This window comes from Mustela putorius, unplaced genomic scaffold, assembly GCF_011764305.1.
Source record: "Mustela putorius furo isolate JIRA1106 unplaced genomic scaffold, ASM1176430v1.1 tig00000382_pilon_pilon_pilon, whole genome shotgun sequence".
NCBI lineage: Eukaryota > Metazoa > Chordata > Mammalia > Carnivora > Mustelidae > Mustela > Mustela putorius.
In genome coordinates, this window is record NW_025421367.1 from 2,516,819 (window position 1) to 2,543,322 (window position 26,504).

General features: G+C 37.1%; 1 protein-coding gene across 13 annotated transcripts in view; it reads left to right on the forward strand.

Moving 5' to 3' along the window:
• FAM13A (family with sequence similarity 13 member A) overlaps positions 1–26,504 on the forward strand; it is a 366,926-nt gene that overhangs the window by 269,931 nt on the left and 70,491 nt on the right. For 10 of the 13 annotated variants that reach the window (XM_045079369.1, XM_045079367.1, XM_013058040.2 and 7 more), the window contains one exon: positions 13,579–13,620. The exons of the other annotated variants lie outside the window; for them this stretch is intronic. In XM_045079369.1, the coding sequence (XP_044935304.1) occupies positions 13,579–13,620 (42 nt within the window). The remainder of the gene's footprint in view (positions 1–13,578; positions 13,621–26,504) is intronic. 13 annotated transcript variants of the gene reach the window in all.

The following is a 26,504-nucleotide window of genomic DNA, read 5'->3' on the forward strand; positions in this document are numbered from 1 at the left end:
CATGGACAACATCCTATGTGTATGATGTTATTAGAGGGCATGTTTTTAACCCTAATGTCTGCTTAGCTTAAACAATTTTCATGGGTGACGTTTTAGGCTTTCTTAGCATATTGTGAAACTATGTAGAAGATAAATTTGTTACTCCTAATCTGTGTCTGAGATGAGAATAACAGATGTGTTTGCAAGCTAAGGAAAAAATAAATACCTTGGTTCCCTTTAATGTATTTTGCCATCTGTTTATTACCTATTGTAATTTGTAGACCTTCAGGAATGGAGTTGACTGTTTAGAAACGCATGATATTTAGAGAAAACTACAGAGGTTGAATGTTTAGAATGTGAACCTTTGTAAAGCAAGGAACTCCATTCTTACAATTCACTTTAAATGGCTTAAAGATGAGATCTTATTACATATCTGTTGAGTTGTTTAGACTGTCTCCATTCTTTTTAAAAATACTAAAATATCTATATGTACTTGTTATACCAAAGGATAAAACTCAGTACACTTTAGCACTATATAGATATTCTTGCCATCTGAAAAAGCTCCCCCAAAGAAATAAAATAATAATAAAATAAATGGGGAAACCATATTAAATTAAGAATTGAAATAAGTTTTGGAGCACCTGGCTGACTCAGTCAGTAGAGCATGTGACTCTTAATCTCAGGGTCATGAGTTCAAGTTCCACGTGGGGTATAGAGATTACTTTAAAAAAAAGTTTTCTTCACTCAGGTGACTATGTTCACCTTCTGTCACTAAAGAGATAGTATGTTTTATCAGATTCCAGGCTTTACATATACCTCAGGCTTTTTGCATGATTTATATCCGAGGGGACTTTTTTCCTTATATTTTGTAGGCTATAGTTAGAATCTCTATTTTATGTATAGAAAGATTTCAGTAGGCTAAGAAACAAATCTTTAATCCACTTAGACTTTTTCTTTTTTTAAAGATTTTATTTATTTATTTGACAGAGATCACAAGTAGGCAGAGAGAGAGGAGGAAGCAGGTTCCCTGCTGAGCAGAGAGCCCGATGTGGGGCTCAATCCCAGGACTCTGGGATCATGACCTGAGCCAAAGGCAGAGGCTTTAACACACTGAGCCACCCAGGCATCCCTAAGAAACAAATCTTAACCCTAAGTCTTATGTCTATGACAAAACTCTCAACTTTCACAACAGTATTTTGATTTGCTAGATTAACTTTCCGTTAGCCACTAACTCAGTTTATATCCACAGCGAATGATGATGGAAGATGAAGTTAGGAACCCTGGTGATTAATTTAGATTCCTTTGTTTTTAATGCATTGGTGTCTGCTTTCATGTATTAGCATACTATTCTTTCCCTGGTTTACTTGTCAAAGTAGAAACTGAAATTAAGAACATTTATGTAAGTTTCTTGTTCATTACTCTATCAGATTTTGGTATTCAATATATACTACTGATTCCTTCTTTTATGATGGCAAAATTAATCATAATTTCAAAATTGCAATGGTTCTTTTGAGAAGACACAGAACAACAGGGTTAATTAGCATGTATTAGGGACCCAACAGGGGAAAACTTCACTGAAACCTCTCATCAGCGGAATTCATCTGGTCTTACTAAGTACAGGTTATTAGAATAACCTTTTGCAAACAAGAAAACTGGTAACTGGGATGATGTGGGAGTTGACCAGGAAACACCCCAGGTAATGATGGTCCTGCTTGTGTACCTTCTGTGTAGTGTTAGAGAGCCCTCTACTGCCTGTGGTGACACCACCAGTTAATTTGTCTCTAAACCTGTATTATTACTAACTTGACACTTGGATAGCACTCCCTGCCTGCAAACCAACGCCCCTGTCCCCCATCCCCTACACAGAGACAGTCAAAGATGGAGTTAAAAGCTGCCCCACATCAAATCTGGGTTAACCCTTATGGGGTTGTGTATCTAAACTTAGACTTCATTAATCTAGTCTATATTTGAAGAAATAAGATCTCTGTGGGCTCTACTCTCATAGGACAGTTATAGTTTCCCTGGAGTCTACATATTTGCTAAGTACTCCAAATAAAGAAGATATTTTGAACTAAGATGAGAACATTTTTAAATTTTACGGAGATCAACCGAGTCTAACCATGGAAAAAGTGGAGGTATTGGGTATTCAGCACAAAGCAGTAGGGAAAGCGGAGGAAGGGTAGTAAACTTGCTATCATAAAAACATACTCAGATGCTGAGAGCTATCTAGCCATATGAATTTGGTTGCTCAGGTCATTTTCTTCAGTCTATAAAATGAGATGATAATAGTTGACATACTTATGGGGGCAATTTTAGAGTTAAAGAATATGATAGCTCTTTGTAAATGATAAAACTATTCAGACTTAAAGAGTAGTATATTGCTTTTCTCTTGTGGTTTTTTTTTTTTTCTTGATTTTTATACTTGCAATGCCTTTCAATTCCTTGAATGCAGGACTGTTTAACACAGTGAGGGTGATGCTCTAGCATTACATTCCATTTCACTGGATGAAGTGACCTAAAAAATGGTTTGTAGGAAGTGTCATTACAACGTGTCATTAAAATTGGGGTGCCTCGTGGTGCAGTAAGTTAAGTACCTGACTCTTGATTTCAGCTCAGGTCATGATCTCAGGGTCATGAGATGGAGCGCCAGAGCAGGCTCCACGCTCAGCAGGGAGTCTGCTGGAGATTTTCTCTGTCTCTCTCTCAAATAAATAAATCTTTTTAAAAAATCCTATGGAATCAAATTTCTTGAAACTCTCAAAATCTTCTATCCCCTTTCTTTCCTATGATAATTATATATTTATGTGATGATCAAAATGAATGGCCAAAGAAATAGTTTGTACTGTATGAAACTTTGTAAAAGGATTATTCTTTAAGAAGAACTGGAAATTAAACCTTTTTTGATATTAGCATTATTGAGATATGATTCATATAACCCTATAATTCACCTGCATAGAGTATACAATTCAGTGATTTTTGGTAAAATCATAAGGTTGTGCAACCATCACTACAAGCAATTTAGAATATCTTCATTACCCAAAAGAAACCCTGTGTTCTTTAGCTGTCAACCCCTATTGTGGGCTGAATGTGTTCCCCAAAATTTACATGTTGAAGTTCTAATTTCTAATCTCCAGTGTGATGATATTTAGAGGTGGGACTTTTGGGGGCTAATTGGGTTTGGATGAGGGCATAGAGGTGGCATTCCCGTAATAGGATTGGTGTCCTTATAAAGAGATAAGGGGGCCAGACTACTCACTCCTTCCCATCCTCCAAACCCACCATGGGAGGATATAGCAGGGATTGGCAGCCAGCAAGCCAGGGAGAATTCTCACCGGAACCTGACTATGCTGGCACCGTAGTCTTAGACTTGCCTTCTCTAGAACTGTGAGAAGTAAATGTTTCTATTGTTCAAGCTGCCCATCTGTGGTGTCTTGTTAGAACAGCCCAAACTAACTAACACAACTGTCAATCTCCCTATAATCCCCCTATCCCAACTCTAGGCTACCACTCATCCACTTTCTGACTCTAAAGATTTGCCTCATCTGGACACTACATTATAACCCTTAGGCCGAGGTGGAACCTGCTTTTACGTCTCACAGAAGAATGGCGTGTGAATGGGAAATAGCTGGGGAGGGATAGGGAAGGGAAGAGAGGGAGGGAGGAAGCAAGCAGGCAAGCCAGGAAGGAAGGAGAAAACAGTACAAAGCCCAAAAAGTTGATTTTGGAAATTAAGATACCTAACTAAAGAAGAAAAATACTGGGCAGTAGCGGAGAGCAGAGACACAGGATACATTTGATTAAAAAACCTTTAAGGTTTGGGGTCAAGAAATCATGTATCTTCTTATCAGCTATAAGAACAAAAATCAGAAAAGTCGAACTCAATGGAAATAAAAACAAAGAACTGAACTGCCTTACTCAAATCATATTCGGTGGAATTAAAATGCTAGAAAAAGTTAAGGGTTTCGAAAGAGCTTCAAGTGATACATTAGTATTTTGCTGTCAGCAACATGATCATGGTAAGAAATATAACTTCGCCGTCTAGATTAAAATAGCCCCTGAAACCGAGATTAGGAACCAGCAGCCAGCCAGAGCAGACCATTGATACACCGTGTAGTATTTTTGTCAGTGACTCTCCTTCATTTTCAGTTCCTTGACTTAGCAGAAACTCCAGGGTGCCTGGCCCCCGGGGCCTCTGCCTGGCACACACCTGCCGCGTCCACAGTGCTGAGCTCCCTGCGTGCCACCTCCTGCCTTCATACAGTGTCTTCTCTTTGTTAAGGAATCCCCTGTCCATTCTCTTCCTCCTGGAAATGCCTCCATGACCCTCAAAAATCATTCCCAGTGTCCCTCATGTCACCTAACCCCGCCAGAGTGCTTGGTGCTTGAGTGTAAGATCTGGAGCTCTGCCTTCCACACACTTGGATTTGAACCCCACCCGTGCCTGGCTCTCCAGCCTCCCCCCCTGGTGAATCACCCTTTCTAAGACTTGTTTCGCTTATCCGAAAAAAATCCAGTTAGTGCTACCTCTCTCAAAGGTGTCTTTGAGGGTCGACTAAGAAAATGTGTGTGAAGCTCTGAGCCCAAAGCCTTGACTTGTTATGGTGAGGCCTCAACGCGTAGTAGCTGTGTATCCTTTTCTCATAGTCATTACCAAATGTCAAGTTTCTGTCTCTCCCTGGCCTATAAATTCTGTAAGGATTTAGGCCCTATCTTACTAGCCTATGTATCTGCAGCACCTCTCCTTGGCTCTGATGCATGGTAGCTACTCAAAAAATGCTGAATGAGCCCTTGTATCCGGCAGAGGAAGGGTTCGTTAAGGGAAAGATGAGAAGATAATTTGCATTGCTCTCTGCATATTTTTGTCTCCATCGAGAAATCTACTTTCAGACTTAACACTCTGGGAAATTAATATCTGTTAAATAAAAACTATATTAACAAATCATTAATGATTTTGTAATGGTAATTTTTTTAAAGACTTTATTTGAGAGAGAGAGAGTGCACTAGCAGGGGGAGGCGGCAGGGGCAGAGGGAGAAGCAGACTCCCTGCTGAGCAGGAAGCCCGAGGTAGGACTCGATCCCAGGTCCCTGCGATCATGATCTGAGCCAAAGGCAGACACTTAACCAACTGAGCCATCCAGGTGCCCTAATGGTAATTCTTTTAAAAATTAGTAGAAATAACTTACTCTTTCCTTATTTCCTCCTGCATGTATCCTCATAGTCTTTTTAAATCTATTTAACTAAAGATTAGGAAATATTTTAACTTACTTATTCATGTTCTAAAAATATTTTTTCATCTACTAATATCAACTCCACCATAAGGAAAATGACTGTACATAGCATTCTAAATTATTGCCTCCCCAAGGCAATCAGTGATACACATCATTTTTCTGAACAAGAATCTCAAAGACAAATGAAAGCTTCCAGCTGCCTTGAAAATAGCTTTGTGACTAAACCAAAAAGTTCTTTAAGCCCCAAACAACCTTTGGGTTTGCAGTGAAGTGAAATAATTTTCTTTTCCTGCTCTCAAGCCAGAACAAACAGATAGAGTGTGTAGCAAGGCCCTATTACTTTGCCTGAACACATCCGTTTCTGGGTTCCCTCTACACTACAGAAAGTACAGTGTTTACATTACTGGCATAGTGGCAGAATTCCCACCTCAGTTGTGCCACTGAAGAAAAGAAATTAATTTCTTGTTTTTAAGGACAGGAGAAGACCCATGGCATAGTTGTGATTTCACTAAGTTTTGAATAGAAAGGAATAGGATAACTTAAAATAATCAACATGCACATATCTGAAAATACTCCTAGCTGGCCCAGTTAATTTTACAAATAAGAAACAGTGCATGTTTTCAAAATGATGGGTGCCTGGGTGGCTCAGTGGGTTAAAGCCTCTGTCTTCGACTCAGGTCATGATCCCAGGGTCCTGGGATCGAGCCTCACATTGGGATCTCTGCTTGGCGAGGAGCCTGCTTCTCTTCCTCTCTCTCTGCCTGCCTCTCTGCCTACCTGTGACCTCTGTCTGTCAAATAAATAAATAAAATCTTTAAAAAAAATGAGTGCATGTTTTCAAAATATCATATCAAACAGTAGCATTAGCACTCAGCAAAGTCTTGACGATGCTAGTTTTACTCACCACTGACTGAACATCTGGAGTGTTCTAGTACCCTGCTGGATGCTTGAGATGGTAGAAACATAAAAACATATTCAGGAGGTGAGGCACGCGTCTGAACTCATGAATTCTGGTGTTGTGTTGCTCATTTATAGCTATGAACAGTATATCAGAGCCTGGAGGAAGAAGCATCGCCCTCTCCAGGGTGCCAGAGATGGCTTTCCAGATTAGACAACACTTGAGCTGCACGATAAAATATTCACCAGGCCGAGAGAGGTGGAGGAAGCGTTTAAGACAGAGGGAACAGCACGCACAAAGAGGAGGACTTACAAAAGTGTAGTGAGTGGTCTACAGAGGTATGTTAGATTAGGGAGGGACCTTGTGTGCCAGATTCAGACTTTTGGTTGTATCCCAAAGCACTGGGAAAGTGGCAGAGGCTTTTAAGTTAGGAGTGTGAAGCTGGTAGAGTATCAACAATAAACTGGTATGGGCAGCAGGGAATTGTTTTGTTTTGGTTTTTTGTTTTTGTTTTTTGGTGGATGGGGGTAGAATAAGCACAATTTGGTGATTGACCAAATGTGGGACTAGGAATAAAGTTCTTTAAGGAGAGTCGGTTCTGTTACTTCAACACATGTCTCCAGCCGAGACCCCCCCCCCCACAAAGTGCAGTGTGAGCTTCCTGGCTGCATCAGGCCGTCAGCACATAGTTCTACTTCACTCCGGACTTTCTGAGTGTAAGGGGAGACACAAGCAAAGATAAAGGAACCTCCCCCTCCCTGATGAGGAGCTCTTCCCTGGCGTGCACACCCTCCATCCCTTCAAATCTCTGATGTTCATCAGAAGGGAATCCAGAGATGGAAGTAGTTAGGTGGATGGTAGTGAAATAGAATGAGATGTTCATTTGTTCCCTCCCGGTCTGTTTTTTTACTCCAAAGACAGGACACAGGCTGATAAAGAATGTCACAGTCGTAAAATCGGGAAGAATCCAAAGAGACTATGTGTTCCTGAGTCAACCAGGAAAAGAATCTTTAAAAGAGACTTGGAGGTACTCTGTCAACTTCTCCAAGGCTTTCTAGAACTATGTTGTCATGCCCACTACTGGATTTTTCTGGGACCGCTTCCTATCTGCTTATCTGCCATCCAGACTGGACAAGTTCTGTGGTTCTTTGGCCCAGAGCTGACTCTGGCAATGGGGCAGAGAAAGAGTGTTTTGTTTCTGTCTATGGGAACATAGATCTTAATTCAACAACATTCATTGAGTGTGCATTATATATATCAAGCAAGAGAGAAGTGTAGTTGGCACAGTGTTTTAGAACAGTGTTCTTCAGCTGTGGGTCATGACCTATTAGTGGTCATAAAATCAGTGTAGCAGATTGTGACCAGTATTTTATATAATTTTACATACGTAAAATGTATCACAATAGAACATATCCAAACAAGGGCACCTGGGTGGCTCAGTTGGTTAAGTGCCCAACTCTTGATCTTGGCTAAGGTCTTAATCTCAGGGTTGTGAATTCAAGTCCCCAGTGTTGGGCTCCAGGCTGGGCGTGGAGCCTACAAGAAAGAGAAAGAAAAGGAGAGGAAAGGGAAAGGGAAGGAAGAGGGAAAAAGAGAGAGACAAGGAAAGAAAGCAAGAGAGAGGAAGGAAGGAAGGACAAAAGAAAAAGGAACTATCCAAACAAAGGATAACTTCATAAATTTTGTGTCCATTCTATGGGTATGAATAAAGATGTAAAATGTGTTTCTAACTGAAACATAGCCAAAAGTTTGTCTTTAAAAAAATTTTGTTAAATATTGTATCTGGACTACTTATTGAAGATAGTTCATTTGAATGGGAGCTTACTACAGTCCTGGAGATCAAATCCCCATGTGAATGTTAAATATCAATTCGAGTCATAGCAGATCTATAAAGGAATTTTCACAGACAACCTTTTTGTAAGATGGAGACACCTTTGTTAGGGAGGTTCTTATTTCTGAATTTAGGGGGAAAAAACTTGGTAGATGTATTCATTTTCTAGGGCTGCTGTTGCAAGCAGAAGGGCTTAAAACAACAGAAATGTATTGTCTTACTGTTCTGGAAGCCAGAAATCCCATACCAGTGTGTTGGCAGGGGCATGTGCTCTCTTGAGGCTCTGGAGAAAGATCTGTTCCAGGCCTCCCTCCTGGCATCTATGGGTTCCTTGGCTTATGAAGACACAGCTCTGTCTTCACACGGTGTTCTCCCCATGTTCATGTCTATGTTTGTGTCCAAACTTCCTCTTTTTAGAAGGGTGCCCATTATACTGAATTAGGGCCCACGCTGATGATGACTTTAACTTGATGCCCTCTGTGAAGACCTTTCCAAATCAGGTCACATGCTGAGACACTGAAGGTTAGGGCTTCCACATATCTTTCTGAAGGGACACAATTCAACCCATAACCAATATATTCAGATTCCCACTAGGCGATCAAGAAAGTGGTAAAAACATTTTCCTGTCTTATTGAGAAAAAAGTTATCAATTTTGCAAGTCTTTTTGTTTGGTCTATTTATTTTGCCTCAAAAATAATAGCTCTTAGTGTTGGCTAAAAATTCATGTCCTGTGACTATTAAGAGCTTCAGCTCTTTGCATTAAACCTTTGGTCAGGAAAACTGATTTGCTCTTAAGCTTCAATAAGTTGTTTTTATTTCTACTGGAGAAGTGTCGTATTCTTAGTCATAGCATGCAAATAATACAACTAAACAAAACTTATAATACAGTATCCTACATCTATAGAAATACTTCCCAGAATTATAGCTGCAAACACCTAGCTATAAACCAATCTGAAAGCATTTACAATTGTTTCCCAAGAAGAACAGGGAGATTGTTTTTCTTTTCCATATCCCTAAGTGGGACCAAACCAAAACTCTGAGCACACCAGCTGCTATATCACTCCCGTGTTGGAGTGGTCCATGGTTCATGTCTAGGACTGGGCATAAATTAAAAGCTGTCAAGGAAGTGTGGCACTTGAGGCTTTGCAGAGAAAGGAAGGAAGGGAAGAAAATGTGCTAATTTTACTCACCTCATCATTCTCTAAGAAAATTCTCAACATGAAGAAAAACCTTTAATTCCAGGGTGGGGGGGGAATGCTTACTTAATACTTTTAATTGTATCCTTTTGCTCCCTATCTCCCCTTTTTTGCTCTTTGTTTTGTGTTAGCCCCCCACGGATGATTTTTCCTAGTTTCTTCCATGAGTAGAACCTAATCCTTAGCATTTACCTGATTTTTTTTTTTTTAATTCTCCTCAGTACTCAAGGAGCACTTGCAAACTATTTCTTCTAGCTCAATCACTTGAAAATTCAAACTGTGTAACTAAATATGCAGATGATGTTCATTTTTTTTCTTTTTCTGGTATCCAGCCACAATGACCAATTAGAATATTGGACTCATTGGAACATTTATCAGAACAGTTCAGAAGGGAATTGAATGGAATGGTGATTTGAGCCAGCTGTGGAACGTCCCTTCTGAATACCACACTCTTAGGATTCTCCTAACAGTATTTGCTTTTTCTCAGACATAGAAAGCGCTACACATTTTGTGATATCCATTAGCTTGCTGTGTAATTAAATTGATAAACATTGTATCCTGTGCCTTCTGGTTAGAAATTAGTGCAACTCTTGAAGAAACAAAGTCTAGGTGTGATTCATTGCTGTGCATTTACCAGTATTAAGCCCTATAAATAAATTCTATTAGGACCCCACTAAAAACATTTTATCTGTTACTGCCCTTCTCAATTGTAGCTTCCTAGATTTGGACTGTTACTTGGGTCTATTTGATAAATGTTATTCCCAGAGGCCATTGTTTTGAGAGCATATATGACCACATGCCTGAAGAAGTTAAGCTCCTGATTATGATTGCCTGACCTGCACAAAGTGCCTGCCCAAATCTCTCAGTGTACGTTCAAATTTTAAAAAAGAGAAAAAAAAAAGATAAACTGATTGGCGACTTTAATTTGGCCATTATTCAGAGTTAGCAAACAAGAAATAATTAAAACCTGGGGTTTATACTAGTAACCAAGGATGAAATTGAATGTATTCCAAGTTAGTAGAGTTTGTCATTGACTTAATTTCATGACACGCACTCGCTTTTTCATTCACAGTATTTGTGCTTATTTTAAAAAATTAAAAATGAGTCAGAATTCTCAATTTAAAATTTAGACCAAAAATTATGACTAATTTAATATCATTGCACTGCCATTAAATCAGCATAAATCCAGGAACAGGAATAACCCCTATAAATAGATACTTGGGGCCTGTAACAATAGTAAAATACCCATTTTGTACAAATGTAGAAATGGTGACTTTTTTCTAAATGTAAATTTTGTGGAAAAGTTTATTTTCTCAGTTCTATTTGGAAGAATTGTCCTTAGCCATTTCTTCTTAAAATTGTCTTTAAAATCAGTGCATTTGGGGCACCTAGGTGGCTCAGTCATTACATGTTTGCCTTTGGCTCACTCAGGTCATGATCCCGGGGTCCTGGGGTGGAGCCCCTCATCTGGCTCCCTGCTCAGCAGGAAGCCTGCTTCTCCCTCTACCACTCCCCCTGCTTATGTTCCCTCTCTCACTGTCTTTCTCTGTCAAATAAATAAGTAAATAAGTAAATAAAAATCCTTTTTAAAAATAAATGATTAAAAAAATGAATCAGTGCCTTAAATTGATTTTTAGAATTAGTTGATTTAATTTTAAGTCAGTGCTTCAGTTTTGTTTCAGAATTTATACCCTTGTCAAGTTACAAAAACCCAAGAAAAGGGTACTTTGATGAAAAGGAAAAAGAGAGATATGCAAATTAACTATCAAAATTGATTTATTTTCTTTTTCTTTTTGATTTCTGTTGTTCTTCTTGAGTACTGTGCATGGGTCGGTGCCCTGTTGACTGCTGCTGATTTGAGTAAATCTACTACTGAGTCTGTTTTGTTTTATGTAAATTGCAGTATTTACACTTTCTTTTTGGGAGCATGTAAAATTAGTCAAAAAATTAAGAATTTCTGATTTCATCTTTCATTAACAACTTTACCTTGTTTTCAGGCAGGTACAGCCTGAAAAATACTTGCTTAAGATTAAAAACTCATGTATCTATCAGGAGATACTCTTATATGGCCAGTACATTCTAATGAAATAGGCACTTTACACATGCTGCCCATCATCATATACCGTGAATGGACTAAGGTTGGTGAAGAGTCATTATAATCAGAAGCATGATATGGGGGATATAAACTCCACGAGATCTTGCTAAGGGCTGCTGCCATGAAGACTGGTCATCACATTAGTTTTCTTCACCTATTCACCAACCCCCCCCCCATATTCTGATGTCTTAAGACTGAAGGGAAGATGGTAACTGACAGAAATGGACTAACTTGTAATACAATAACTCACACGTCACTGGCTGTGTGACCTGTGACCTGCACCCCTCTGAGCTTACTTACCTTGAGTTGAGGAACAAGTACCAAGAAGGGTTTTGATAAGGAGTTACACGAGTTAATTAATGTTGGAACACCCAGTAAGTAGCACCTGGCTAATGAGTACATGTGTGAGGGAGAAAAGATGTAAGAGAATAAAGGATTGATTTTGATTGCCTCTGTTTGCTACAAAGAAATTTAGCACATGCACACAAAATAAACATTAGCCAAAACATACCAACAGCTGTGTTTAGAACTCTGCACCATCTAAATCTTCTCCCAAAAGCACTTCTAAGTTCCAAGGAAACCAACCATATTGCTAATTGAATCTTCACTAAAGTACCCTTGTTAAATTTCATTAAAATGTGTTGCATGTTAGAGTTAAGGGTCTGTTGTGGGCATAAGAATGTTTAGTACACTGCCCCCTTTATAACACATGGAGGCAATGTGCCTATAATAATAAAACCATTAGAGGTTTTTAGTTGCCGCCTTTTTGCATAGTATTGGTCATAATTAATACTTTTTGACAGTGAATCCTTGATTAGGAAAGCCAACTCCAACATATTTTATAATTTGTTTGGTTCAGTGTTCTCAAGGAATTTTTTGAAACCACTGTGTAAGCTCCTTGTACCAGTTTTGCTTAAAGTAGTCCCCTCCTGTAATAGCCCTGCTCCCAGTGGACACTTCCCAAATGTCACCTCTAAGGCTTCAGCTGTGCAACCTGACTCTTCAGCTGTGTCCTCAGTCCACCCACATTAGAGTCCATAATGAAGCTGATCCATCGTTCACCCACCACTTAGGAAGAATTGGCACAACTGGTTACAAACGTTGAAGTCTTTGGCAACATAAACATTAGAGTAGCTAAGCTATAATGAAACTGGAAACCAAAATCAGGCAGGAATGAAAAATAGTGTGTCATTGTTTATGTGCCATTTTCCAACTAAAATGTTAAGACCTTTTCAACTTCTTGGACAGGTGTGTTTGTGTGTATGTGTGTATGTGTTTTACAATATAACCGTGTAGTGAGATTTTGCCAGGATAATATTACCAACAGAAGCAAACTTTCCTCTTTTCATCAGTGATCCTTTAGAAAATAAAAAATAAGCCAAGAGAGGGAAAACTGAAGTTATCTAGTTGCTTCCCCAAAGGTGGTGGACACCCCAGGAGGTGTATAAGATTAACCATGGGGTACAAGAAGAAATATTAGGTCTTCTTTTTGCCTTTATCTAATAGTTTATTCTTCTACTTTTATCTCTTTAATGATGCACATAATTAGTAGAAATAGATACTTAGTCATATATTGAGGGGAGTGCTGTTTAAAAGTAAATTTTATGACTGTGTGATCACTCCAGCAGACACTAAGGGAAAGAGACTCATTCTTTGCTTTGAAGTCATTTATCAGAAGAAAAACATATGTTAAGGAGAAAAGTATTGTATATATCTTACATTTTTTAAAATACTTTTATATTAAGCTTCATATTGTTGTGTTTGAAGAACGTACACTATTGTGTTGGTTGAAGACTGTAAACTAGTTATATAATTTCAGTTACGTCCTTACACGCTATCCATACTCGTTAATACTTAGAGTAAATACAGAAGACACCAAGCCAGTGTTTGCTGATGCATCTTTCATTGCTAGGGCATCATTCCTGAAGTGGTTCACCCTTAACGGGAATATTTTGTTGTCTGTTTCTTACTTTCATCATCATGGTAATGAACTATAATTAACTTTATTGAGATAATTGAGTATGCAATCATTTTAAGGGTTTATGTATAATGTGTGGAACTTGGATGGGGTCTGTAGAAATAAGGTAGTAAAAAGCTTCCTTTTGAAAAAGTGATGTGACTGACTTTTGCCTGAGGCTAATCTTGAGAGAAACCTCTCTTGATGGTCTCCCATGAAGAAGTAATTGACCTTGGCTAGGTCCAAGGTAGAGGATGTTTTACTAACTTTACTCCATTGTGAGATTAGCTCTCATGTGTCAAAATAGAATTTCTGACAGGAAGAATAGGGTTTTAGTAAAATTGATATGTTAAAATATTAACAGAAATTAATACAAAATTTATTTTCCTTTTAGTTCACAGGAAGATGAAAGACCTATGTCGCCTTTCTATTTGAGGTATTTATTTGATTTTTGTTGTTCTATTACAGGGAATGAAAGAGGGGTAGGGCTTCTTTGCGTTTATTTGCCCATTTTAATTCTTTTCAATAGAGTATTCTACACTGTGGCCAAACTAAGCTTATTGAAAACCTTCATAATATTCCTCATGCAGTGTTTTTCTTCTCTTTGGTTTAAGAAATCTTAAATTTAGTAGAGCTAAAAAGATTACAATAAGATACTTTATTTTTAATTTATTTTATTTTAATTTATTTTATTTAAATTCAAAAATGGCAAGGTACCCATTTTAAACTATTAAACCTATTTTAAACATTAGAAACTGCCGAATGATTATGCTGTTACCTACATCTTAAAAACTTCTGTTCCATGCATAGATGCAGGTGGGGGAGGGGTGTGAGCACAAAGCTTCAACTATGTTAGATCGTTTTCTATACAGTAGTGGATTGTGAAACTGAGTATTCAGCAAGTTCGTGGAGTGCAGGGTTATTTTCTAAAGCTTATGAAGCCAGAAAAACAACTATTTTAAAACAGGTGAGTTTACAGAATTCAAAGTAGATGTTAAAACTCTTTCTGCAATTTTGAAATCTACTTTCTTTAAAAGATGTCAGGATTTGAGAGACATAGTTTGTTTATTTCTAAATCTGATTTGTTGTGATAGTCCCAGAGTTAGAGTTGGGCTTTAATTCAACCAACAATAGTTCAGAAATGTGTCATAAGACTTTAGTCTTAGCCAAGTAACTGCTTTTCAGTACTGTTCCGCCCTTCAGCGACTCAAAGCATATTGCATAATCACATTGTGGCAAAAGAGAGAACATCTGAGGTTTTAGTCTGAGACAACATGGTGGTCCAGTTGATTCACTTTGGTTTCCTGCCAACCAAATCAGCATACTTTGGTTTGTAGGCTACCTCAACTATACAGCTACTATAAACACAAGAGGATGTTGTTGCCGAGTACATGGTGACTCTGGTATTCATTATGTAAATACACACAGAAATATCAAACAAGTGGTTATCTTATATTAACGGAAATTAAATTTTACATGATACAGAAGACTACAGCACCAGCTCATGCCAGCAAATGAGAACTGTCCTCTATCTTATTTTTTTTTAAAGATTTTATTTATTTATTTGACACAGAGAGAGAGAACACAAGTAGGAAGAGCAGCAGGCAGAGATAGGGGGGAAGCAGGCTCCCCGCTGAGCAGAGAGCCCGATGTGGGGCTCCATCCCAGGACCCTGAGATCATGACCTGAGCTGAAGGCAGAGGCTCAACCCACTGAGCCACCCTGGTCCCCCACCTCTGTCTTATTTTTATTCCTCTAGGCAATATTAGTCTATGTTTTACATGGTACTAAATTTTGTCTTTTTAACAATTTTAAAAAGCTGATGGGGAAAAAAGGGTTTATAAGTCTTAAGACCTTAAGAGACACACAATTATGTGTTTTCTAATATGATGATTTTTTAAATTGTTTAGACTAAGAGTATGTCTTGAAAAAGGAATTCTGTACTATAACACTTGGTAGAAGCTATTTGAGACATAAAAACTAAAATCTTATGGAAGTAGTAAAAAACAATGAATATGCCTACTAACCCACATGTACAGGAGAGGTAAATTTGCAGAAAAAGGAAGTTACCATCAGGCACTCCTTTGGAAATTTTAAATAAGTGGAGCTATTTCATAAATGAAAAAAATAATTATTATTTGTCCTGAAATTAAAATTTCAAATATAGTTTCTTTTTCTGAATAACTACATGGTAGTCTTAGAAATTATGTAAGAAGTAAATTGGTACAAGTTAATTCAACTTTTTAAAAATTATCTCCTTGACAAGAAATAGGGAGAATCTATTTGTTTTGTTTTGTTTTGAAATTATTTGTATGGCTGCTTTGAGATTAACTCTTCCTGGGTTATTCTAACACAGAGAATTTAAGTGGAAGAAAAAATACAGGATTGTTAACTATAATTAAAGTTCTTCCAGATTTTTGAACTAAAAACATAGCATGTCTACTGACAGTTTAATTTATAAATTAGTGCACTTTTGCACTACCTCTAGTAAGAGCAAATGAGTACCTAAATGTTGTAAGTGTACTTATATTTCTGTGGTCTCTTTGTCTTCCGTTCCTTTTTCTTCTACTTTATTAAGATTCCCTTCCTACAATTCTCAGAAAGGCCAGTTATTCCAAGACTCATGAATTTCATAACAATTTGTCAACATGATTAAAAAATTAAATTGGCTCTTTTAAAATCCAAAATCATCGGGCGCCTGGGTGGTTCAGTGGGTTAAGCCGCTGCCTTCAGCTCAGGTCATGATCTCAGGGTCCTGGGATCGAGTCCCGCATCGGGCTCTCTGCTCAGCAGGGAGCCTGCTTCCCTCTCTCTCTCTCTGCCTGCCTCTCTGCCTACTTGTGATTTCTCTCTGTCAAATAAATAAATAAAATCTTTAAAAAAAAAATAAATAAAATAAAATAAAATAAAATCCAAAATCATGTTTACTGCGGCTTTGGGAAGTAAAAAGTGATTGGTAGTTGGAAAATGATATTTTTCCTGACTAGGAATATTGAATGTTGAGTGCTATTTATTATATTTTGACAGCGTTTACTGGTCAAGGGTTTTTGGGATTTGATTTGGGGCTTTTTTGAGGTGGGGGGGTGGCATGTAGACAGAGAGGTAAGGTCCAAACAAGAGATGTGACACATTGGTTGAGCTGGGTACTCATCAGAAGTAGATCCAGCCACAGGCAGATAGGCAGAGGGGATGGGTTAGGGCAGCTGGTCAGGGGTGGGATATTCAGAAGGTAGTTTATTCTGAAAGGTCCAGCATGAGGTAGAACAGCAAAACTCAGTAACTGCAGGTCTGGGAGTGGGCAGTCTCAGGAAGACTGGATCAAAACAGAAGATAGGGCACAGCAGGGCTCCCGTGTCAGAGGGAGGAGAAGAGATGATCCATAAAGGAATTCAGATACAGGACATCGGACAAGCATCCAGCTCTTGGAGTGGAGACAAGGTGCATTCTTTATAATGAAGTTAGAGTCTGCCTGTGTGGTAGAGGATAGAGATGGAGAGCATGCAGAGAACTTACAGTGCATTAGTGGAGGTTCCAGGCCCTTTCTATGGCTTGGGGAAGGCAGGTGGAATTCAGGAACCGGGAGCCACAGAGGCCATTGCAGTCGTTACCTTGCTCCACTTTTCACCTCGTAGAATTCCAGTTTCTGTGATTACGACTCTCTGTTACAAGCAGTCATGTCTGAACCACATGGCAGTCTACTATACATTTCAGTTGCCTTCAGTTTTTTCTGTAGTCGGGCAGGACATACACTCATATATTCTCATTCTAGATTAAATATCTGCTGTGGTAAGAACTCTGTCTTCTGTAATTTCAACACTTCTCCACCCTAGCCTAACTCACCAGAACTATTTGTCCTTTTTTCCCCTCAAAGGAGAGAAATAGTAGCTACGAATCTGCACTTGCTGCCGTCTCCTGTGGCAGGATGCCTGCAGCTACAGTAGCTCAAACAGCGGGTATCATTGTTCCCTCCATGCTCATTAGAGATTAGCACCCTGTTGAAGTGATTAAGGAAATGAAAAGGAAGAACAGATTATACCAAACCCTTAGCAAGATTGCTACAGAAAAGACAAGAACCTGCAGACCTCAGGTGAAGAACGTCCTTGGCGAGGATGTCCATACCCGGGGCTCTCATGGGCTCGGCTGGACTCCCAGAAAGGCACCTCCATCTCAATTGCTCAGATTAGCAGCTTGCTGTAGGTGTTCTGTGCCATGTCCAGCATGCTATTGTCTGAATTCTCTTGCCTGTCTTCCGGTCCGATCTGGCAAGGATCTGTTGCTAGTTCCACTTTTATTGGTCGGGGCCTTCACAGTCTGCAAACTCCTATTTTGACTTCTGTGTTTATTTCCACTGGGACTGAGGCTCTGAATCTCTACTTTCTATTCCTCCATATCTCTCCATCCTCCCTTGCCTCACCCGTACTACCTTCACATTCCTTAAGGCTGGATTCAGGTCCTACCCTGACCCCATCCCAACCTGTCCTGTCCCATCCAACTTCTACATTTGAATTCCTTTTTCTTAAAAAAATTTCTGGATTATACATACAGTTTGTATGCATGGATGATACGTACAGCCTATATATGAAGCCTGTCCCTGCCTGCACTTTATCAAAATCCTAAATGTGCTTTAGGGGCTACGTACCTGTAACCAGTCTTATTCACTGGCTCTAAACAGCTCACCTGGCCTCTGAGTGGTGGCTCCTTGCTCACCTAACACCTACCTTTTAGCCCCTGCCCTAATCATCCTCTGCTTTTTCTTTCTTATTTTGTGCTCCATTAAAACTCTTAAATTGACCATCTTCATCAATTTCAGCCCAAGTTTTAGTATACAAGATACAAATTAAAGCTAAATTACTATTTTAGCAGATTTGGAATAGCTTAGGGTCACTGTCAGTATGTATACGTTTTCTGATTTTCCTGAATCAGGAACATCAGATAGATTTGTATCTAAATAAGATTTTGGAATAGAAACTCATTCTTCAGTATTTTAATATTTTTATTCCTTGAAACCAGGAGTAATTAATTTGTGAAAGTCTTTTAATGGTAGATTTATGTTGAAGAAAAATTTAGCTTTGGATAAATTGAGATTAAAACATTACCTGACATTAGATGGGATCAGAAAACTATGTGACACCACTCCTACCCTGATATGTAGAAAAGTTTTTGTAGAGCATTTATGAATAACTCTTCGGGGATTATCTTTCCAAACAACTTGTGCTGGAATTTGTAGGTTTATGATGATTTTTTTTTTTTTTTGGTCATGCTTTATCAAATGTTAATAGATTCTTTTTCTTCTTGACTCTGTTGTACGTTTTCTTAATTATCATTTTGAGATAAAAAAAATCTCATCAGTTGGGATAGTTTAGAAAAGCGTAATATATCAGGCATTATATTTGTTGTTGACTAACAAGTGCAGTGAACAAGCAGGCTATTTACTTGATTATCTACTTTTTTTCCCACCCTAGATATTTGGGTGTCTTTAGACACAAATAACTATATATTAACATTATTTGTTTCCTTTGTCCTTTTTAACTAGAACAGTGTTTCTCAACTAAGGAAGCACAGCATCTCTGCCTGTGGAGCTCTTTTTGAGAGAGGGGCAGGAGGGTAACTACAAACAACAAAATATAGATAACGTAAAATTTATCATTTTAACCATTTTTAATTATTTTCTAATATCAGTTCACCATCTTAACCATTTCTAAGTGCATTTCCACTAATAATGCATGAATCCAATTGCTCCATGTTTTTCTTATATTCTGTTTTTTGATAACACCATCATTATGATACATACTTTGTATACTTTAAAGGTGCTGGGATCTCACTGGCCAAGATTCTGAGCCTTGAGTGGTTTTGGGTGTCCATATTTTCAATAAGTATCATGAGATAGTCTTTTCTACAATAAGTGCTGGGAAAATAGGATACCCACATGCAAAAGCATGGAATTGGCCTCTCACCTAATATCGTATAGAAGAATTAACTTGAAATAGATCAAAGCCCCAAAGGTAAGAACTAAGCCTGTAAGAACTCTTAAAGGAAAACATCAGGCAAAAGATACACAACCCTGAATTTGGCAGTGATTTCTTAGCTATGACACCAAAGGCACAGGAAATAAAAAGTAGACAAATCGGACTTCATGAAATTTTTTAAAGTTTTACAGATCAAAAAAAAAAAAAAAGGACTATCAGCAGAAAGGAAAGGAAGAATGGGGGGAAATATTTGCAAATCATTTATCTGATAAGGGGTTAATATCCAGAATATATAGAGAACTCCAAAAAATCAACAACAACAAAATGATTTTTAAAATGGGAAGATAATTTGAATAGACATTTCTCCAAAGAAGTTGTACAAATGGCCCATAAGCACATGCAAAGATGCTGAACATCAGTAATCATCAAGGAAATGCAAATTAAAACTATAATAAGGTATCTCACCTCACACCCATTAGGATAGCTGCTTTGAAAAATAAAAATAACAAGTGTTGGCAAAGAAGAAGAGAAATTGAAAACAGGGTCACAAGATCCCAAAGAGATATGTGTACATCCATGTTCATAGCAACATTAGTTGTAATACTCATAGGGTGGTTGCAACCCAAGTGTCCATCAGTGGATAATGGATAAACAAAATGCAGTATATATACACAGTAGAGTCTTATTCAGACTAAAAAAGGAGGAAGCTTCTGATAGACACAACATGGATGAACCTTGAGGACATTTATACCTAGAGAAATAAGGTAGGCACAAAAAGTCATCTGTATACTGGGTATTTACCCCAAAGATACAGACGTAGTGAAAAGAAGGGCCATCTGTACCCCAATGTTTATAGCAGCAATGGCCACGGTCGCCAAACTGTGGAAAGAACCAAGATGCCCTTCAACGGACAAATGGATAAGGAAGATGTGGTCCATATACACTATGGAGTATTATGCCTCCATCAGAAAGGATGAATACCCAACTTTTGTAGCAACATGGACGGGACTGGAAGAGATTATGCTGAGTGAAATAAGTCAAGCAGAGAGAGTCAATTATCATATGGTTTCACTTATTTGTGGAGCATAACAAATAGCATGGAGGACATGGGGAGATGGAGAGGAGAAGGGAGTTGAGGGAAATTGGAAAGGGAGGTGAACCATGAGAGACTATGGACTCTGAAAAACAATCTGAGGGTTTTGAAGGGGTGGGGGGTGGGAGGTTGGGGGAACCAGGTGGTGGGTATTAGAGAGGGCACGGATTGCATAGAGCACTGGGTGTGGTGCCAAAACAATGAATACTGTTATGCTGAAAAGAAATAAAAAATTAAAAAAAAAAAAAACAAACAAACAGAAGACATTTGAGAGAGAGAAAAAAAAAGACATCTGTATGTTCCCCTAATGTGAAGGACAATGTAGTCAAATTCATAAAGTCACAAAGTAGAATGGTGGTTGCCAGAGGCTGGGGGGAAAGAGAATTGAGAGTTACTGTTTAATAGGAATAGAGTTTCAGTTTTAGAAAATGAAAAGAGTTCTGGAGCTGAATGGAATGAGTTTACAATGTGAATATACTCAGTGCCACTGAAGTGTACACTAAGAAATGGTTGAAATAGTGAACGTTATGTGTGTTTTGCCACAAGAAATTTGAGGGGAGAAAAGTGTCACATAAGAGATTTTAATGCATACCCCTAGCTGAAAACCACTAAACCAGACAACTACTGCAAGTACTATTTTATACTGCAGAATGGTTATAAATTTAAATAATGTTCATCATATAATTCTCTAGGGATTCAATATTGAGTTCTTGATATCATATTTTTTTTACTTAGTAAGAGACAAGTATAGATTCTGAGTTTTATTCAATCTGTTAATTAAAATATTGAGCATATTTATTAGACTATACTGATAAAGTATATAAATTTTTATGGTTTTTATGCTTCTCCTCATGTCTTTCATCAGCATGATAAAGCAAAGGAAAAACTGACTGTCAGGTAATGACACCTTTATGACCATTCTATCTAGAGCTCTTGTTGTTTCATTCTTCAGCCTTCTTGCCTTCCTATAGGTTTCTGTTTATAAGAACTTCAGATCTGAATAAAATATAAATCTTTAATTTAAACAAGTAAAAGACCAGCTTTACCTAATGTAACTATCCCAGGCTTCCCATTTAAATTCTAATGATGATATCAAAGACAAAAACTAGAGACAGCTTTGTAACAATGATAAACCCATGTATCAAAGGTTACATCACTGGGATAGACTGAGAAATGTATTTTCACTTTATAGACTTCAGTTCCACCATCTAGACAATACAGATGGCCACAAAGAGAGAATGAAGGGAATGGGGGATGGGAAACTAAATTGGATTCCTTCCTTTGTCTACTGCACAAACTAGAAAAATGAGTGACATTCCCCCTATTGAACAGAAAGTTACTTTCTGAACCACTCCGAGCTGAACTGCATATTCTTTTTCACCTCTCGGCCCCCCTTTAGCTTCTTTATGTCAACATCTCTTCAAAGACTAGAACATTTAGTATACAAAACTATCCCCCTGGGATGTTCAGTTGCTTAAAGCATTTGAGAAGAGGATAAAAAGGAAGGAAGATTACCAGGCATAATGAGTGCTTTCAAGAGTACACTGTACAAAAACAAAGTACAAATTTATTCCTAATTCTCCAGCTTAGTCAGAAAATTGGACCAAATAGGAAGTGCACCTATTTAAGCATCATAGATTGTTCTAGGGCAGACTCATATTTTGGCCCTTAAAATCTAAATTCATGAGCGGGCATCTGCATACAGCCAAGGGATGATGAAATAAACAAGAACAATCTACCCACCCAGGTTTTGGTAATGACCTGCCTGAATTGATGGATTCTCCTCAAGAACCACAGAACACAGAGAGCTATTTGGAACTTATAAAGAGAAATTACAAACTAAGAGAAAGGATGACTTACCCTGAGGACTCAGTGTAAAAACAGATTTCAGAGAATTGCTTTTTACATGATTCAGAAGAAAACTTGAAAAGTAATATTACTAATCTTCTCCCAAAAATGCTTAAGGACATCACCAACCCTCTCTGAAACATAAGGGGGAACCTGCAAGGGCAGAATAGGTTTACAACTACAAGGCTAGAGACATAGAAGAATAGCTGAAAGGGGAGGGAAAAGAGAGCCAAGAAATGTATTAGCAGAGATTTCAAAAACTATGTAGGAAACCATGAAGAGCAGAAATTATTAAAAATAAATCAAGTACACGATGAGAAAGAAACTTGAGAAGCTCCTCCAGAATGAAGAGCAAAGGATAAGAAAAAACTGATAGAAATAATGTTAGATATGAAGGTCAGAGATTAGAAAGTCAACCTAAAAATTCTAATTCCAAGGAAAAAACATACTAGTTGAAATAAAAGTAGAAATCAAAGTTTATGCCCAGCTAATTAAAGAGATGAATTTTATAAGAATTTTTTTTAATTAAGTGGTAGAAACCGATTAGAATCATAGGTGAAAGGACAAAGAAAGTAATAAAATTCTGTATCTTTTGTCTTGCATGGAAGGTAGGAGAATAGACGCAGGAGTCAAGAGTTTTGAGTTTTTTGTTTTGGGGGTTTTTGTCTTAGTTTTAATAATTAGACACATATGAGTATAAGAAGCAACCACCAGTAGAAATTTAAATCTCTTCAAAATATAAGAGGAAAGACAGAAATCATAGGAAAAGGAAGCTCCCACAATAGAAAGCATAAAGCAAAACAAAAGTAGAATAAATACATCAACTATGACAATAAATATACATGGCCAAATTCTTTGATAAAAACTAAAATTACAAAACAAAACAAAACTTGAGCTATATTTTGCTCCAAAGAGCCATACCTGAAACAAAATGGCACAGAAAGGTTAATAAGAAAAATCTAGAATTTATATCTGACAAATGCGAACAAAAAGAAAGCAGAGAGAGCAATATTAATACCGGGACAACTAGAGTTCATATTTGTGAAACAAGACAAACCTGGACTTACTTAATTTAGTATGGACTAAACACATAAAGGCTATAAATAAACATGTATAAAATAGCACAGCTTCAAATGATCAAAGTTTAAACTCTTAACAAGAGTAAACAGGCAAACACATTTGAAATATAGAACTTATACATCTAACTATATGTCTATAATAAAATTTAGAAAATAAATAACACTGAGAATTTTATATAACAATGAGATTTAAAATAAATGAGCATTACATACTAAACTTTGCACCCTGTAAGTAGTGCACAAGAATTCCTACTACTTTCTAAAGAATTATTCACCTGTATCTGGAAATTCTTGAAGAGTAGAAATTTTAGTGTTGCCTGGGTGGCTCAGTTGGTTAAGCATCTGCCTTTAGCTCAGGCTGTGATGCTGGGGTCCTGGGATCCAGCACCGGGCTCCCTGCTCAATGGGGAGTCGTTTTCTCCCTTTGCCTCTGCCCTCCCCACTTGTGCTCTTCCTCTCTCTTAAATGAAGAAATAAAATCTTTTTTAAAAAAGTAGAAATTTTAGCAGTCATGTATTCTGACCATGGTGTAATTGATAACAAAAAATTTCCAGTCACCCAATGAAAGCTCTCCTAAAGGAGGAAAAAATTCAGAGAGGAAATAAAAACTAATTTAGACTATTGATAAGAAAAAGGGGAAACATACATACCAAAATTTGTGGATCTAAGCTCTTTTTAAGTGGTGATTTCGCTTTCTTAGGAATTAAAATAAATGAGCCACCCAATCAGAATTTAAAAACTATATAAAAGAAGAAAAGCAACCTCTTAGAAATTTAGAAGGTTTTGATAATAATAAGTGGGAAAAAGAACAGAATTGATGTTTGAATCCAGAAAATGGCTCTTTGGGAATAAAAATGAAAATGATAAAATAGAAAAACCTCTGGTAAACTTTAAAAAGAAAAGTACAAAACTAATAATCAGAACTGAAGTTTGTGGTGAAGGGATATAGTAGTTTTTAAAAAATTAAAGATTGTTCAGGGTGCCTGGATGGCTCAAGCGGTCGAGGGTCTGACTCTTGATTTCAGCTCAGGTCCTGATTTCAGGGTCATGAGGCTCCACACTAAACAGGGAGCTGCCTGAGATTCTCTCTCTCCTTTCCTCTTTTTTCTCCCCCTCACTTACTCCCTCTTTCTCTCTCTCAAATAAATAAATAAGTTATAGACCCTCAACTCTATGGTCAAATAGTCTTCAACAAGGCAGGGAGAAATATCCAGTGGAAAAGACAGCCTCTTCAATAAATGGTGCCGGGAAAACTGGACACCTATGTATGGAAGAATGAAACTCTTATCTCTTACACCATGCACAAAGATAAACTTAAAATGGATGAAAGACCTCAATGTGGGACAGGAATCCATCAAAATCCTAGAGGAGAACATAGGCAGTATCCCCTTTTGACATCGGCCACTTCTTTCAAGACACGTCTCTAAAGGCAAAGAAATCAAATAAATAAATAAATTTAAAAAAAATAAAAGATTAAAGACTGCTTGATAGAATTTTATACTGATAAACGTGAAAATCTAGAAATAAAAAATTTTCTGGAATGTACATTTTGAAAAGAAAATTCTATTTGAACCCAAAAAAGTACTTTGAATAATCTGCTCTAAGAAAATAACTAGATGTATAGCCAAAGGTTTATATGAATAACAGCATTATTTGAGAAAGATTGTGTCCTTATTGAAGCCAGATTACACGAGATAGAATCAGAACTGTGTAAACTTGAATGAGATATTAAACCTCTCTGAACCTCAACTTCCTCATCTTAAATGATTATAGTGAAATATTTAATTTCATTTATAATTTTCCTTTACAAAGACCTTAGTCCAAAAACTAAAACTCTGAATTTCTTTTTTATGCAAAAACATGCTAAATATGTAAAACTGAAAACTCCAGTAATTAGGGCCTGAACAAAAAGCTATACAAAAGGTAAGTATTTTGATATTTTGATAGGCTCTATTTAATTTTTTAGAAAATATTTGATAGATCATCAAAATGATTTTAATAGATCATCAAAATATTCTAGGAATGAAGAATAGTTTTTTTTTCTTAAAAACAGTTCTAATATTTAAAGGAATATGAATTGTGAGTTTTGAAAAAGTTTGAGGATAAACATTTTCCTCCTACTAATATCAATGTAGTATGTTTTCAATTTATGTTCTAGTATTCTATGCATAGTATATGCTTTTTTTAATGCATAGTATATGCTTTAAAGCCAAACTCTTACGTTTTTTAGATCCAAACTATCTATAACACTACCACAAAAAGGTAATACAATTTTTGCCAAAGTTTGAATACCTATAAATGCTCCATTAACTTTCCGTATATCGTAATCATAGCTAAAAGTTAAAGCGTAGTAAATATTGAAAATCAGGGGTATTTCTTTTAATGTATGACATTGTCCATGGAAGACATGGTTTTAATGAAAAAGTTTTAATTAGAAATCTGTTACAACTATAATAAATAACACTGGATTCATCTTATAATGTTGATGCTGCATATCAACTTTTAGTATTTTAAAATAATACTAAAAATATTATATTCTGTTAAACAGAGAAATTAGGAGCTTCGTGCTATTTTGATAATTAGTTACAACGATCTTCATCTTTGCCCAAATTAAACATCACACAACTGTCTTTTAAATCCTGACTTATTTTTTTTTTTAAAACTCACTAAATGTAAATATTCTAGAGGGGAAAAAAAGGATAATTCTGTTCACCTAATAGTTCCTATTGAAACAATAATACTTTACCACAATAATATTTATATACCGCAGAAGAGAACATTCTGAAGTAAGAGAATGTATAAAAAAAGAGAACACGTGCCTCTTCAAGATGTCGGATTTTAGTAGACTTGAAATTTCTTTCTTTTTATATGTAGATTTCTTTATTTCAAATCGAGAGATCTAATTAAAGAATCACTTGTCAACAGGCATTCTGTGCATCTTATAACATGCAAATTTATAGACTAGTATTGTTGAGCGTGTGGGGCTTCCAGAAATGTAGTTTAGGTTTGGTTAATAGAGATGCAGACTAAATATATTTAAGTATACCGTAGAATATATTGCAGAGTAGGCTCAGAATCTGTTCTCAAAGACTGTACCAATAGCGAATGCAGCTGTGTCCTCACTCACAGGAGGCTTGGGTCATGAAGTTCACCCTAGCTCTGGAGTCCACAGAGAGACTTATCTTTTTTCAGTTTTGAATACTTGCTTTATCAACATTAAGAAATGATCTCTTCCATCTTCAAGTGTTTATACTGCATAAGTAGGAAACTTTGTTATCAGATCAGTCAAGGGCTCGGAAAAAAAATTCATTTCCCTTCGCTTTCTGCAGAGGAC